This window comes from Rhamphochromis sp. 'chilingali', assembly GCF_963969265.1.
Source record: "Rhamphochromis sp. 'chilingali' genome assembly, chromosome: 9".
Lineage (NCBI taxonomy): Eukaryota > Metazoa > Chordata > Actinopteri > Cichliformes > Cichlidae > Rhamphochromis > Rhamphochromis sp. 'chilingali'.
In genome coordinates, this window is record NC_137936.1 from 17400642 (window position 1) to 17415722 (window position 15081).

The window sequence follows — 15081 nt, forward strand, 5'->3', positions numbered from 1 at the left end:
GTGTGTATTTTTAGAGCTTTAAAGTCTTTATGATTTGAATTAGGGAAGCAGTCATTTTGAAACCAGAAACTGGGAAGTAATTTATGATGACTCCAAGGAATGTGACATTTCTTTTTTAAGAATTTGCTGATTGAGCTCAAAAGAGCTTCAAAAAATAGAATTTAATTGTGCAAAACACTTTTACATTATTGGAGGAAAGGGTAAAGATCTAAAAGGAACTCAACCTGGGGACTTTAACTTAAAGGTCAGCAGAGGAACAGAATTGATGATGGACTATCAATCAGACTGCTTTATGTGGCGCTGGTCAAAAGTCAGCACACATCACAAACCCAGCATCACTCACCTGTCCTCTGGAGTGTCTTTAATAATCGTAGCTGTCAATAATGGTAGAGTTTTACTGCGGAGGACACACACCGAAACCTGCCATTCTCACATCCAGCCTGTACAAAAATCCCACTCCTGCTGGATGAAAATATTTAATTGATATTTCAATATTCGTTTCAAAGCTGTGAGATTTGGCTTCTTAGATTCTGAACTAAATATCTAACCTCGTCGTCTTGCTCACCACCTCGCTCACCTAAGAGTCCGTCTGTCATTCTTTTCCTTTATTCTTTTCTGGGTGTCCCCAATACTCTTAGTTAAAAATGAGCTGGGATTAAATATTTATTGAAGAAACACAGAAAGAGCCACTGGGAGAGGCATCAAATTTTCATGCGCTTTCAGGTTGGCTAGACTTCGTTACGGGGTGTGTGTGTGTGTGTGTGTGTGTGTGTGTGTGTGTGTGTGTGTGTGTGTGTGTGTGTGTGGGTGTGTAGGTGTGTGTGTGTGTTCACCTCATAACTGTGATGAAACTCTGTCAACATATGGGATGCCCCTGTATCCAGGGGTACCTTCTGCACTATTAAAAAAAAGAAAGAAGAAGAAAGAAATCATTTTGGGGCCTGTGACTTGGGGTTAAAGTTAAACTTAAGGGTTAAAGTTGGAATTGCATCTTTATTTGATGACTTTTTAAGCTTTTTTTTGAGACATCAGGTGTTACATTTAAGAGTCATCTGACTGATTTTAAGGTTGCATTCTGCATTTTATGTAATTCAAAATAAATATTTTGCCGTGTCTGTCACCGTAGGTTGTTTACATTGTTGCCCATGTTGGTTTTCTAAACTAATCTCAGTTGCTCGGCGCTCAGACTTGTTTTGGAAAATTCCGAGCATGTCTGTAATTTCAACTGTGGCTGTCCCAGCAAGTCTCTTGAGAGCAGGAGAAAGACTGGTGTATTCATAGGATTGTCAGCAGGACAGTGGTTACACGGGGGAATTCATCCCTTTCTCATGTAGGGGTCTGGGGTAACATCTTTAAAAATGCACAAACCAAAAAAATCTGCTGATTTGTGTGGTTTCTTCTCTGTTTCCCGCTTAGTGCTTACAGATGAAGTTTATTTTTTATTTAAGAAATTCATTCGGTCAGTAGTTCAGAGGTTTGCACAGCACTGCGACAGACTCGTGGGATTTTGTCTCAGAAATGCGACACTTTGACTGCGCCTCTTCTCTTTCTAGAGGTGTTTTTTTTTAGTGTGAAGAGTCTTCCAGTGTTTCTGGGAAAAGTGAATCACTTGTGACTGATAGATCTCAGCTTGGTTTGACATGGCTGTGCGTTTGTTTGACTATGACTCATGTCTAGATTTATATCTCATGGCGTGTTCCCTGCTCTTTTGAAAGCTCTCCTGATGTTATGTTTGTACTCTTTTATCTCAGACGTGTACGTAGCCTTGGAGATGGTCTGTGATAACACTGAGACATTGATTTTGAATGCTAGGTGGGAATATTTGGTTATTTTCTTTTATGTCTCTTCTCTTACTCACTTAGAACTAAAACAATCAAACTTAAGATCACTAGAATATATATGTTATACTTTAGTGATTTGAAGCATTACCTTTGAGTTGACCTGAAGATTAAGAGTTCCAGAGAAATAACTTTAGTGAAATGGGTTACATTTCTCCCAATTTAGAGTTTACTTTGCAGCTACCCCTGTAATCATTAGTATCAGTTCGCCACTTGCACTTGGCACTGCTGTTAAATTTACTTTCTACTTTTGAATTACCCAAGGGTAATGTGACAAACCATAAAGTCCAAACAGCATATAGGCACAGATGCCTCATACCAACAGTAAAGCACAGTAGTGGATGGATGGCGATTTGGGCTTGCTGTGCAGCCACAGGACCTGGGCACATTGAAATCATTGAGTTGGGCATGAACTCCTCTGTGTACCAAAGTATTCTGGAGTCAAATGCTTTGTGAAAGCTTAAACTTCCCCAAAATGGGTCATACAACAAGTCAATGATCTGAAGCACAGCAACATATCTACAACAGAATAGCTGAAAAAGCAAACAATGAAGTTAAAATCTACCCAAAGTCCAGATTTCAACTTGACTGAAATACTGTGGCGGGTCCTTAAACGAATGCCTCCAAACCTCAATGAACTGAAGCAATGGTGGAAAGAAGAATGGCCCAGTATTTCTTCACTATGATGTGAGAAACGGATGAAGTCATATAGGAAACAACTCTTCCAAATTATTGCTGCCAAGCTACTTAAACATGGAGTGTGCTTAGTTTTTCACAGGACTGCACAGAGTCGTGCGAAAACCTTTTTCATATGACTGTATACGTATGTTTGAGTTTTGTCTCTGTAAGTTTAAAACATTTCTCGTCATATTAGGGCGAGGCTGGTACATTAGTTGTTACTAGATGTTCGATACATTCGTTTGACCAAGTCTCATGATTCCTCCGTTGAGCTGAACAGTCAAAGTTTGATCCTGAAAACTCCTTAATGCAACAGCAGAATTATAATGGGAACCATTTGTACCATTTACACAAACACAGTCATATTTTGAATAAACCCCCCTGTATCTATTTTTCTACTGAGAACCACTTGTTGTTGACTCTTTTTTTATCTTACTTCCAGTTATTGTTGATTTGATTTATTTTTGAGGGTTTTTTTTGGGTTGTTTTTGTTTTCAGGGACATGTTGAGGCACAGAGCAGCCAAGGAAACTGTAGATCACGTCTGTCAGTTCTAGTGTCTTAACTGATGATATAACTGAGCTGACTATAAATTTTTCATGCCCATTATTTATGTTCTTCACAGTCGGGAGGAAGCCACAGAGGGTGAAATTGAACAATTTAGCAATGCACATCAAGATTTTATGCAGTTAAGCACCCTGCTGAGCTCTAAAAAGAAAGCGTACGATAGCAGATTCAGCAGCACCTGTGCCTGATACCTACAGGCATTCTCTGTCATGGATCGCTGTGTGGCAGGCAGGATGAGGACCCAATCGCAAAACTCACACACACGGGGATGAACTCAAAAAACACAGCTTTATTGCTGGCCACGAGAAACAATACAAAATAAACTAAACTGGGAAAACTAAAGCACAAGGAGAGAGAAACAGGGAAATCCACACAGCATGAGGGTACGACGCGACACTGACACAGAGAAACACAGGGCTTAAATACACAGACGGCAGTAATCAAGGGATGAGAGACAGAAGGGGAACACACCTGGGAGAAATCACAGCTGACGAGACAGGGGAAACGTAACTGAGCACACTCACATATGACACAAACCTTCACAATAAAACAGGAAACTCAGACACATGGAACCAGGCAAGACATTGACCTAACCAGACAGATTCACAAACAGATGGGGTGACACCATAGACAGAGACAGACTCAAAGGCAGACCAAATATAACACACAGAACTCAAACAATAATAATCATCATCATCATAAACTAGAAAATGATAACTAAAAGCGCTGGGTCACTGACCCAGGACCATGACATTCTCTAAGCTCTGTGTCTTCTGATAGACAGTACTGAGCGAGATGAACGGAAGCTGAGTGATCACAGTATAATATCTGAGTGTATAGTGATATGTTGAAGGGATTATTGCATAATTATTACAAATCCCTTTCCCCGTTAAAACCACCGAGGAAGCATTTTCAGTGCAGTAGCAATATAAGTAACAGGAGACGAACATGATTAAAAGCTGTCGTTTGTTTTTAGTGTTCATTTATTCATCATTCCTCTCTTCCGTTGCTCTCTTTCTTTTTATTTCAGAGTATATCACCAACTGCTCTCACATGGGCTGTAAGGAACATTGTGCCGTTACTCCGGCAGGGCCTGCTTGTTACTGTAAGACTGGCTATGAGATCAGCCCAGATGGAAAGACATGCAAAGGTGAGTTCCTATAAATTCCGATAGTCAAGTATGGACTGCAAGTGTCTAATCATCGTGTCACGGCAGAAAAACAGTCTGTGATTCATCTTTCTGTCCTATGCGCACATTTTTTTTAGTAATAAACATGTTGTTTACAAAGCCAAACCAAAGTTTATTCAGGTTTTATAGAAGCCAAACTGAGTGCGGGTGGGTTGGGTGCTGAGAAACATGTGGAGCATTTCCTGCAAAAGTCTGTCTTGAAAATGTTGCATTTTGGCAGGTTTTTGGAGGACTTACTGGCAATGATGAGCAACACTTGTAAATCCCATTTATATCATGGTTATTTTTGCAACAAACCTGGTGTCTATCTACAAATACTCACACCTTTAAGAAATTAGAAGCCAGTGGGAACATGAAAAACAAATGAGAGATGTATTTGCCAGCTTAAGGAAACTGAAAGTAAATATTAATCAGCATTTTTTCTTAAAATTATACAGTCAAGTTTTTATCCTTTTATGTTGTCCTTTCATTTCTGAGCTGTTGATGCTATTTGGTGTATTTACTGACTAATAACACCATCTGCGGTTTCTTGGATTCAGACTTTGATGAGTGCAGCCTGTACGGGACCTGCAGTCAGAACTGCACTAACACCGAAGGATCCTACACCTGTTCCTGTGTGGAAGGCTACCTGTCTCAGCCAGACAACCGCTCCTGCAAGGCCAAGAATGGCGAGTACAGTCAGGCAGCAGTAGAACTGTAGAGTGAAGCAGGTTGTCTCAGTGCATATTGATGATCTCCTCGTGTTCCTTCTGTTTACTCTTAGTTATGTCCGTCTTTCTTTCCAGTGCCAGTAGAGCGTCTTCCTGTCCTGTTGATCGCCAATTCCCAGAACATAAACGCCACCTTTCTGAGCGGCACCACAGTCAACAATCTGCTGTCTACCAGCACCAAACAAACCACCGCCATGGACTTCCTTTATGCTGAGGAAAAGGTCTGCTGGATCCATGTGGGAGACTCCCCCTCGTCCACAAACCTCAAATGTGCCTTCATCCCCAATCTGAAGAGCTTCACGGACGAGAGAATCATCAATATCTCCTTCAGCCTGCACCGTAAGTACAGCGCAGCATCACAGCTAAACCATTTAATGTTTATAATGTTTTCAAATTACGCTTTAAATGCTTTTCAAATTATTCAATGAGCTACAGAACTTGCTCCAAAAACTCAGCACAGTATTATCTGCATAGTCCAGAGCGTGCACCAGAAAATGGTCTTCTATAGCCTTCTCTCACACTTTACTCACACTTTAATATGGGAATGTATTATTTATGTGTTTGTATTGTAATTCTGTTTCTGACAGCAATTCAACGTAAAAATGTTTTGCTGTAATTGCTCAGTGTAATTAGCTCAGTGAGGCACACTTTACACCACCTGTGGCTACATAGCAATCTGCCAAACCACTTGGGATCTTTTAAGCTTTGGCTTTTCAGTTTTCTTCTGTAGGCCTTTTGCATAGTCAAAAACACAGGCGTGCACTACACTCCAGAAATGATAATTAGACTTTTTCTCTTGGTTTATATGAAGAGGAGGAGGGACGTTTCAGCATTTTTGTAGCTTTGCATAGAAAAGTGCTTCCGTTATACATGCAGGTCTTATTAAAATGAATTGTTGATGTAATGCGTGCATTAGCTGTGACATAGCAGATATCCATTACTACTTACTACTTACTACTTCTCCTGCAGCAAGGTGGACATTGTTATCTGGGAGTGATTTAGGCGTCTTTCTGTGTGATGAACATACACCCATGTTTTTGTCAGATAGACAAATAAACATCCATCCACTTTTTCAGATGGCAGTTTGACAGAGCTTGTCGTACACCTTGGGGCAATTTAATCCGATTAGTACGGTCCCACCAAAGTCAGCCACAGGTTCTCTTAGTTCTGGTCTCAAGCCCAGATAAACGGGAACACTTGTGTCACAAAGTGAACCCGGCATAAAAATTTTTGCCAAATTAAACATGTGACTCATTTGTAAGATTTCCATACCGGATCAGCTGAGGGCCCAGTTAAATTCTTGTCTGGTCCTGTTGGCCAGCAGGGTGCTGGTGGAAACTGCCCGGCAAAGACAAAGAAAGAGGAGAGGAGGAAGGAATGTTCGGGGCAGCGAGAGAGATGTCTGCTAGAAGAAGAAGAATAAAATGTTTTCAAATGGGGGTTTTTTGGTCATTTTTTTTTAAAGGTTAAAGAACATGAAAGTGTATATCAGAGGGGTAAATAAATACTTAAAACACAATGTAAATAGGGTAACAAAAAAATGTCCGGAAACTGGGCCAAAAGCTGGGCTGAGCTTCTCTCGGCTCTGTGCACAGTCAGTCATAGATATTATGGCAACACATTAGAAGCAGCTGTATTTTTCCATGGCTTAAGTCTCCTTTCAAAAAACACTGTAGAGTCCTTACTTGTGTAAAAATGAAACTAAAAGTCAAAACCTGAGGAGAGTCACTGAATACAGACATGAGAACTTGCATGTTCCTGAGTGTAGACACCCTGCAGGTCAAGCAGTCACACCGTCTTTCTTACCGTCTTTTTCCCCTTTATCGCTCCTTTGCTTCGCACCCTGTTTCTAGTCATACTGTGGCTTGGTTTCGGGCAGCTTGTCTTCAATGAGTCAGAAGAAAACAGAGCGACAAAAACAGAAATCTCATCTTGAGAAAGCCACCTGCGATGCCTCATTACAACATCTTTTGGGAAGTTGGTCGACAGGTGGTTTGTAATCATTCGTAGCTGCAAACATTAATCGGGGGACTTGGCCCTGAATCAGTACAACGCCGAATTTCTCCCTCACTTTGCCGTTCCGTTTATTTTCGGAAAATAAACTGCGTGCTTCTCCCCACAATCTTTTACCGTCACCTTAAGGGAAGGCTAAAATGAAAGCGAGCCTATTTTGCGAGTGCACCAGAGAAAGTCGAAGAAGTACGCGACGTCTCATTTGTACTTTATAATTGCTGAGCGGCGCCAACAGAGCTGTAACTCGATGAAGGAATGAGAAGTATTGAAGAACCGGCTGGGAGAGATGGGAGGGCGTGCAGGACTTTTGATGAGCTTAGCGAGCAGACCTCTGGATATTGGTTCTGATGAGAACTGGAGGGGATCTGACACACTAAGTAGCTCCTTACAGCAGCAGGGGAAATGAGGAGTTTTAAAATTCAACAGAAGGAAGATAATGTGCTCACGAAGGTCGTGACAAAATCGAATCGGTTTATGGGAAATAGGGGAACGCCCTCAGTCCGCTGACTGAATTTGAGCGGAAAATGAGAAAGAGGGTGCACATTAAAGACAGTCTTCCTTGTGTGAACTTTCACATATTTTCACTTTACTTTTGATTTCGGGACTTCAAGCAGCCCTATTGAATAATGTAGCATGTAGATTTGTTCTTCTCCTTTTCCTCCCCTCACATCTGCTTGGAGTGCAACCACTTGTCTCTCACTCTCTCCACATTCCTTTTCCATGTGACTAAAAGAATGAAGTAACATGACAGAAATGACTTGCTCAGCGCCGACCGTCATAGAAAGTTTAGAAGCAGAATAGTGACAGACAGGCGAGCTCTGGTTTCCACATGCACACACAATGTGGTGCAGCTGTCTTTTGGAAATGTGCTAGTTGTAAACCAGATGATACTAGACAAGCTTAGAGCAGGAAAAATGGGGGATTTTATCATCAGAGTAGAAAAAACTAAATAAAAAAGCATTTCTCTGTGTGTGTTCGCTATTGCTACATTCGTCATGAGCTCATTACTGCACATCAGTACATCATAACGCCCATCTCAAAATTACAGAAAGTGCCACATCATTACAGAGCTTGCCTTTAAGGATACAGTATTTGAGAGTAGTAATAATAATAATTATGATCAAAGTCATTCAAAAACAAGAATTATCACAGTTGCTATAATTGTGCAGCTGTAACCAGAACCTTACAACCGACTTGCCAATTTAAGAACCAGAAGCATTTTTTATTTATTTATTTATTTTTCCATAAAGGAAATTCCATCAGCCTCAGCTGGTTTCCTCACGCCTGTCCTCCACGCACATGCACGCCCACACACTGCAGTGTTCGTTTGTAGGCACAGACACATGTGTGCGCACCCACGCACTGACAAGATGGAGCACTGGCTGCATTGAAGAGCAAGGACAGGATATGCATGACAGATGATGCAGGATTAGAGATGCTGTAAATGTGGAAGCAATCGAAGGGCGCTGCTTTTTCTGTATCCTTGTCACCGTATTGTGGTTTCTGTGTCATTGTTGTTGATGGAAAATGCATTTCGGTTGCTAATGAGGCAAATCAAAATATGCTGAATTAAAGCAAGCATATCCGAGGCACAAAAGGGTTGCTGGGTATGAGCTACATAATATGGAAAGATGTGTAGATCTTTATGCTATAATGACTTTAAAAACAAACATTTATGGCTGTGTACTTTGAGCCGTGTAAAGAATAAACAGTACAAACGGGCAAGAGTTTTTGTCATCCGTTCCACATGATGATTTGAAGGGACTGCCCATCAGACTTCATCTTTTGTACAGGCTGGAAGGAGGAAGGAGCAGATTTACACTTACAGTTAACGTCAAAGGAGCCAGCAGGCTCCAGTAACAGGGATTAACATAGGAAATGACGCACATGTGATCAGAGTGACTCATGACCTCACTATTTCACAGATGAGTTGTCCAGATGTGTCTCCACCCGCGAACACTGTCACTCTCTTTAGCCACATTGCCTTTTTTATTTTTATTTATTTTTTTTTGTACTCACAAATTTCTGAAATAAACAAATTTAAAATCAGGCAAACTTTTAATGGGATGACAGAACAAGTCTATAGCCATGATGCAGCACGTTTAAAGTGTGCTATAATAATTAGCATTCCTATACACAAAGCACAAACTAAAGCATATAACAAATATGCATATTGATAATCATACTACTTCAAAAGTACTACAAAGTAATGCTGCTACTGCTTCACCCTGCTTCACCCACAAACATCTGCCTCCTGCTCAGCTTGAGGAAAAATCATGGGATTTTGCAGTGTAGGATCCATCTTTCTGGCACATTAATGTCCGCACTAAATTTCATGGCGTTAATCCCTGTTACTGGAGCCTTCCAAATAAGATTTACATTTTTAGAACCTTTGTTCCTGTTTGATGTACGATGATGGAGGTCAGAGGATTGTTTAAAAAGGAAAGTTGCAAAAATACCTCCTTAACATTTGATGATTTTTTTCCCCCGTTTATCTCAGCACTTTCTTATTTAATAAACTGTATGTTGTTCTGCACCATTTATTCTACACCGTGGCTCTGCAGAAAACAACTATCCTTTTAATATACAGGCCGAAAAAACACTCAGAAAGCTGAGTAAACTTTACTGTGAGCAAAATGTTAATAAAAGGAGCTGCCAAAAAAGATGACAAACAAAAAAACCCTAAAAGCTAACTAAACTAACAAAGCTGAATTAAGGCTTAAATAGAAATCACAGAGAAGCTGAGAGCATGAGCTATAGAACACTTTTCCTTGACCTCAATGGGAAATGTCACAAGGTGAAGGAAAGGTGTGTAGGAGACGTGATAAGGCTAAGTCTACTCAGCCTAGGTTCCTTAACAGCACGATGTCAGATATCTGCTGTGTCGAAACTACAACATCCAGCAGATGGACTACAACATGCACGCCTTACCTGACCCTTTTGTTTTGCTTCTGTCCGGTAAAGGATCTACTACGAGCCATCTGAATGTTTCAATATGTAACTACCAAGAAGCAGCGGCGTGGCATTCAGAGATCAGCTGCGCGTTTATCAGCCTGTTCAAAATTCAAACCATATCAATAGGTTACGGCACGAAATGGAAAATGCATTTATAATTAACATGCAGGTGATCTGCGCAACTTTGTCAATTATCTATGAATGGTGGGATGGCATTATCCTCTTTCATGAAGGATGGTCCAGTGTATCCTCTGCTAAAGGATGTTATAAAGGAAGCACAGACAGAAGCACCTTTCCTTAGTATTTATTTACAGTTCCTCTTATTATGACTGCGACACAGATACTTCCACGTCTACTCTCTCAGTTAGAAACCTTTCTAAAGGAAACTGACTTGACAAAACTTGTGGTACACACAAAATCTGTCAAGGAGACATGGTAACATGAAAAACAAATACCAAACATATTTCCCTTTTTTAGGGAACACAGAAAGACGTGACAGAGGGAAGGATTGATTGATTGATTGATTGATTGATTGATTGATTGAATCTTTATTTTGAACATGTTGAAAAAGTATAAAAAAAAAAAATAGAATTAAAAGAGACAAATGAACAAAGCAAACAAAAGGAAAACGAGCAACCACAACTCCAAATAACGTCCATGTTCAAAAAGGAGCAGGAAGAAGCATAAGCTTATTTAATCCCACCCCTTTTCCACTATCTAGTATCAATAGACTACAGAAATACCTCCTTGTAATTACATTATATGTTATGTGTAATTTTTTATTTTTTTTTATTTTTTATTTTTTAATATATACACATATATGTTTCTATCTATCCATACCTACGTATATACACACATACGCACATATACACATTTTCAATAACCCCATTAACACCTGAAGGATACACAACCTACAATTTTATATATATTTAATATATATATATATATATATATACATACATATACACATACATACATATACACATACCAACAAACCCGTGCATGCGCACACACATGAAAATATTAGACAAGAACACCCTATCAAATCTCTACCTTTTCCCTGTACCCTGTAAAAACCATATCCTTAAACCGCTTTTTAAACTGCGCCATGCTTGGACATTGCTTCATATCTTTACTTAGTCTGTTCCACAGCTTCACTCCACACACAGAGATGCAAAAACTTTTTAATGTTGTACGGATACGAGGATGTTTTAAATTTAATTCCCCCCTCAAATTGTATCCCCGTTCCCTTTTAGAAAACATTTTTAGAATATTGTCAGGAAGCAGGTTATTTATTGCTTTATATATAATTTGTGCTGTGAGAAAATGAACCAGATCTGTGAATTTTAGAATTTTTGATTTTAAGAATAGTGGATTTGTATGATCTCTGTAACCAGTTTTATGGATTATCCTTATGGCCCTTTTTTGTAATATAAAGATTGATGATAGCGAACATTTGTAAGTATTGCCCCAAACCTCTGCACAGTAATTCAAATACGGTGCAATCAGGGAACAATAGAGAATGTGGAGTGATTTGTGGTCCAGAATGTGTTTTACTTTACTCAAGATTGAGACACTTCTTGAAATTTTGAAAGGACAGACGGAAACAACAAGGACACTAAGCAAGCAAATATGAAACTGAAGCGAAATACAAATCAAGTATCCAGAGCTAACGCTAGAGCAGCAGGACAGTCTAAACTGGTACCCAAGAGCTCAAATGAAATCAAACAGAGATAAGTTTACATTTACTAAAAATCAGCCTTTGATGCTTCATGCTATGCACAGGAGGGCTGATCCCGGAGCTGCCAGTAAGCCCCCCTCATCTCAGCTTGTACTCTAAGAGCCAAAGTACCTGCTACCCTTGCACAACCAGCTACAGTACGCTGCTTAGGACAGACACTGGCCTGAAATCTCCTTAAAGGGTCATGTGCTGTTAAAAGGCAAGCCAGTCAGCACATTTTTAAGTCTTTCCATTCAACACTTGGTTAGCTTTAAGTTTCCCTCGCTCCCTTTCTGCTCCTTTACCCGCCTCACTCATTTTAGTTTGCACATTTTTTCTTATTTAACACGGGGACTGGGTTGTGCAGTATGAGGGACTGGTGTTAAAGCTTCAAACATTTCAAATTGACAGCCATGAAGTCTCAAAGCCATATCCGCCGCTTTAAACGCGATGATACTGATAGAAGCACGCTAATGCGTCCTTCTGTTAGCGGCGTAGTACAATGCTGGGCCCCGTGACCGCCCTACTACGTGCGCAGTTGCTTGTGTAAAACGTTGTTGAGCTCCTAGAAATAAATTTTAACTCCATTAGCTAGTCATGCACTTGTTTTTCTTAGACCAATGGGGAGCAGCCTACGAACAAGAAAACACGAAGAAAATGAGTTGTTTAGAGAAAGGAAGGCTAAATGAATAAGGCAGCTGTTTCTGTTTTTTCAATTATACGGTGCTGTTTTTTATAGCATAGTTTCAGACAGACAGAGCTGCAGTTAATGAATCCAGACTGTTTTCCCACCTCTGGGGAACAGACAAAGGGGAGGAATGGGGGATGATGCATGGAGGAGGAGAGAGAGGAGAATGGGAGGAGATAGAAAAGTCTGTGGCTTTGCTGAGGCCATTTCTGCTCAGCAGAGGTGTAGGAAAACCTTTTTTTTTCATGGTTTTCAGTAATCTTGCACAATCTCCTCTTTTCTCCCTCAGTTGTTTACCCAGGGTTTAATCTGGGAATCGGTGTTGTGAGGCAGCTGGAAGCATTTAAACAGAGAACTCTGTGTTAAAAATTAAGAGCACCTTTGGGACTTACGGCCGCTGATTCCATAAACCTCAGAAATGCTGCTGCACAATTGCCAAGTTTCCCTAGTGGAAATCAGATCTCTCCCTCGCCATCTTTCTTCTCTTCTCACTTTTTTTTGTCTTTCTCTTTCTCTGTACTGCTGCATTTTTCTTTTATCCCTTTTCCACTTTTGTTCAGGCTCAAAATATTTGAAGGTGGTCCGTTTGCCTTCCTTTTGTTTTTTTAAGCTCTTCACAAAAAATGTGAGTTATGTTTTTTTTAAACAAGAGTTTAAACAGATTTATTGGTTCATTGCTGGTGAATTTTCACTATGGGCACTTTTACTGCATTCTTATACTAAGGAATCTGCTCCATCATTTCCCGAACCCAAACGTTTCTTTCCTGGTTGAAAAAAATTGATCCTCAGGTTTCCCCTAAAGTCAGCACGGGGACCTGATCACTCTGGTAAACATACTGCCATGTTACACCACCACCCAAACCTCCGAGCGCTGCGTGGCCAAGGACCCCTACAGTATGACTTTAGCCCTACATACGAAGTGTTTGCGTAGAGTGTGTTAGGATAGTTCTGTGGAGAGCTGAGCCAAAGCAGCTGTGAAAATACAGGCTTTGTGATATGTGAAGCCTGCCTCACCAGGATTTCTCTTACTTTCTCCCTAGTATATGCATAGTTTGTATCTGCCATGCCAAAATGAATATTTACAGGTACGTTTGCTGGTGCTGGAAGAAGTATTCAGCTGTTTTGCATAAGTAAAGGTAAAAAAGTAGCAAAGGGTTATGTTCACAGCTTGTTTCTGTGGCATCTCAAGAGACTAAGAGCAAAGAAAAATCATTTTATGTTGGTCGGTTGCATGAAGATGGCTGATTTCATAGTCAGTCATCTGTCATATGTTCCCCCTGCACAGACTGCATAATATTTGGCCTCCATGGAGCCTGACTTTCAGATTTTTGAAAGTGATGAGCAATAGGTCTCCAGGCTTTCAAGATGTCTTTGACAGAGAATCACAAACTAGTATTTCTGCACCAACAAGTAGATTCCCAAATTTGTAGAAGACTTGGCACATTTCGACATGCAGTCCAGTATGTCCTAAAAAAGGATCTGAGGAAAGTGGACAAGTAGAGGACAAAAAAAGAAAAGTGTAGGGGCTTAAGAAAAACTATCTACATAATATGAGGAGTAACTTAGTCATTAGGAAACAGACACCTGACACAGGACCTGAGAGATTGCAATTTCTTTAAGTATTTTTTAGGAATAGTTCTCCAGGTTTCTTAAAGGACATTCAAAGCTCTTCTTTGGATGCCGGCTGCCTTTTCTGTTCTGTTCTCTATCAAGATGATCCCACATTGCTTTGATATTGAGGTCTGAGCCCTGGGGAGGCCTATGACCCGTGGCTGATAGTGATCTATTGTGTTTGGAATCATTTCTTGCTAATCAGATGTTTTCCTTTTTCCACATTGACAATTCCATTGATTTTGACAAGATTCCTAACACCACAGGTTGAAATCCAGACCTAAACCATGACAGAGCCTGCAAAATGTTTTACAGATGGCTTTAGACACTCAGTGTTGCACCTCTCTGCTGAACCCATCTTTAAATATAGATTCATCACTCCATAAGAACTGTTGCCGTTGATTTTTCAGCCCAGTTTTTTGTGCAATTTGGACAACTTTTCAGCCTTTTTGCTCATTTTCCTTTCCTTAGGAATGGCCTTTTCACAGCCATCCTTCCACTGAGAGCATTTCTAATTAAGCTTTGGCAAACAGTAGATGGATCAACTAGATTTTATTTTGGCTGCTTGTTTGTGTCATTGTTACAATTTTTTTCTTTTTTGCTGTCTTTAATATATTTTTATGTCTGTGAAGACTTTTGAACCTTTTGCGTTATACAGATAAAATTCACTTGACTAACGCCAACAAACTCAGTTACTAAACTGCTTCCGCAAACACAGATAACTGCTAATTAGTGCTGTGTAACATCCAAATAAAATACTGTAATTTCCCTCAACAAAAATGAAGCACAGACTTTGCAGATTGGCTGTTAGTACGATTACCCACACAGCAAGCCTTATCATTTGTCAGGTAATTGCATAAAGACACCAGCACAAACAGAGAAGTCCAGTTCAGTGACTTGAGTAAGCAGCCTAGCAGTCATTTAGGGGCAAGTTCAGCCTGTGTCGACGCCCACCTGTCATAAAGCATCCCCACGTCTAATAATGCTTAACTTTAAGGCTTAATTTAATCCAAACAGGTATGTAACCAATAAAACCCCTATGTAATAAAGATGAAAATCAGACAAAGCAAAGAAATGTAATGTGAGAATATTTTAGAACTGTGTAATGCCATC

At 40.1% G+C, this 15081-nt stretch overlaps 1 protein-coding gene across 1 annotated transcript in view; it reads left to right on the forward strand.

Moving 5' to 3' along the window:
* Positions 1–15081, forward strand: part of LOC308403241 (low-density lipoprotein receptor-related protein 1-like) — a 105463-nt gene that overhangs the window by 37414 nt on the left and 52968 nt on the right. The window contains exons 4-6 of the mRNA XM_080892509.1: positions 4113–4232; positions 4811–4939; positions 5057–5320. Of these exons, the coding sequence (XP_080748635.1) occupies positions 4113–4232; positions 4811–4939; positions 5057–5320 (513 nt within the window). The remainder of the gene's footprint in view (positions 1–4112; positions 4233–4810; positions 4940–5056; positions 5321–15081) is intronic.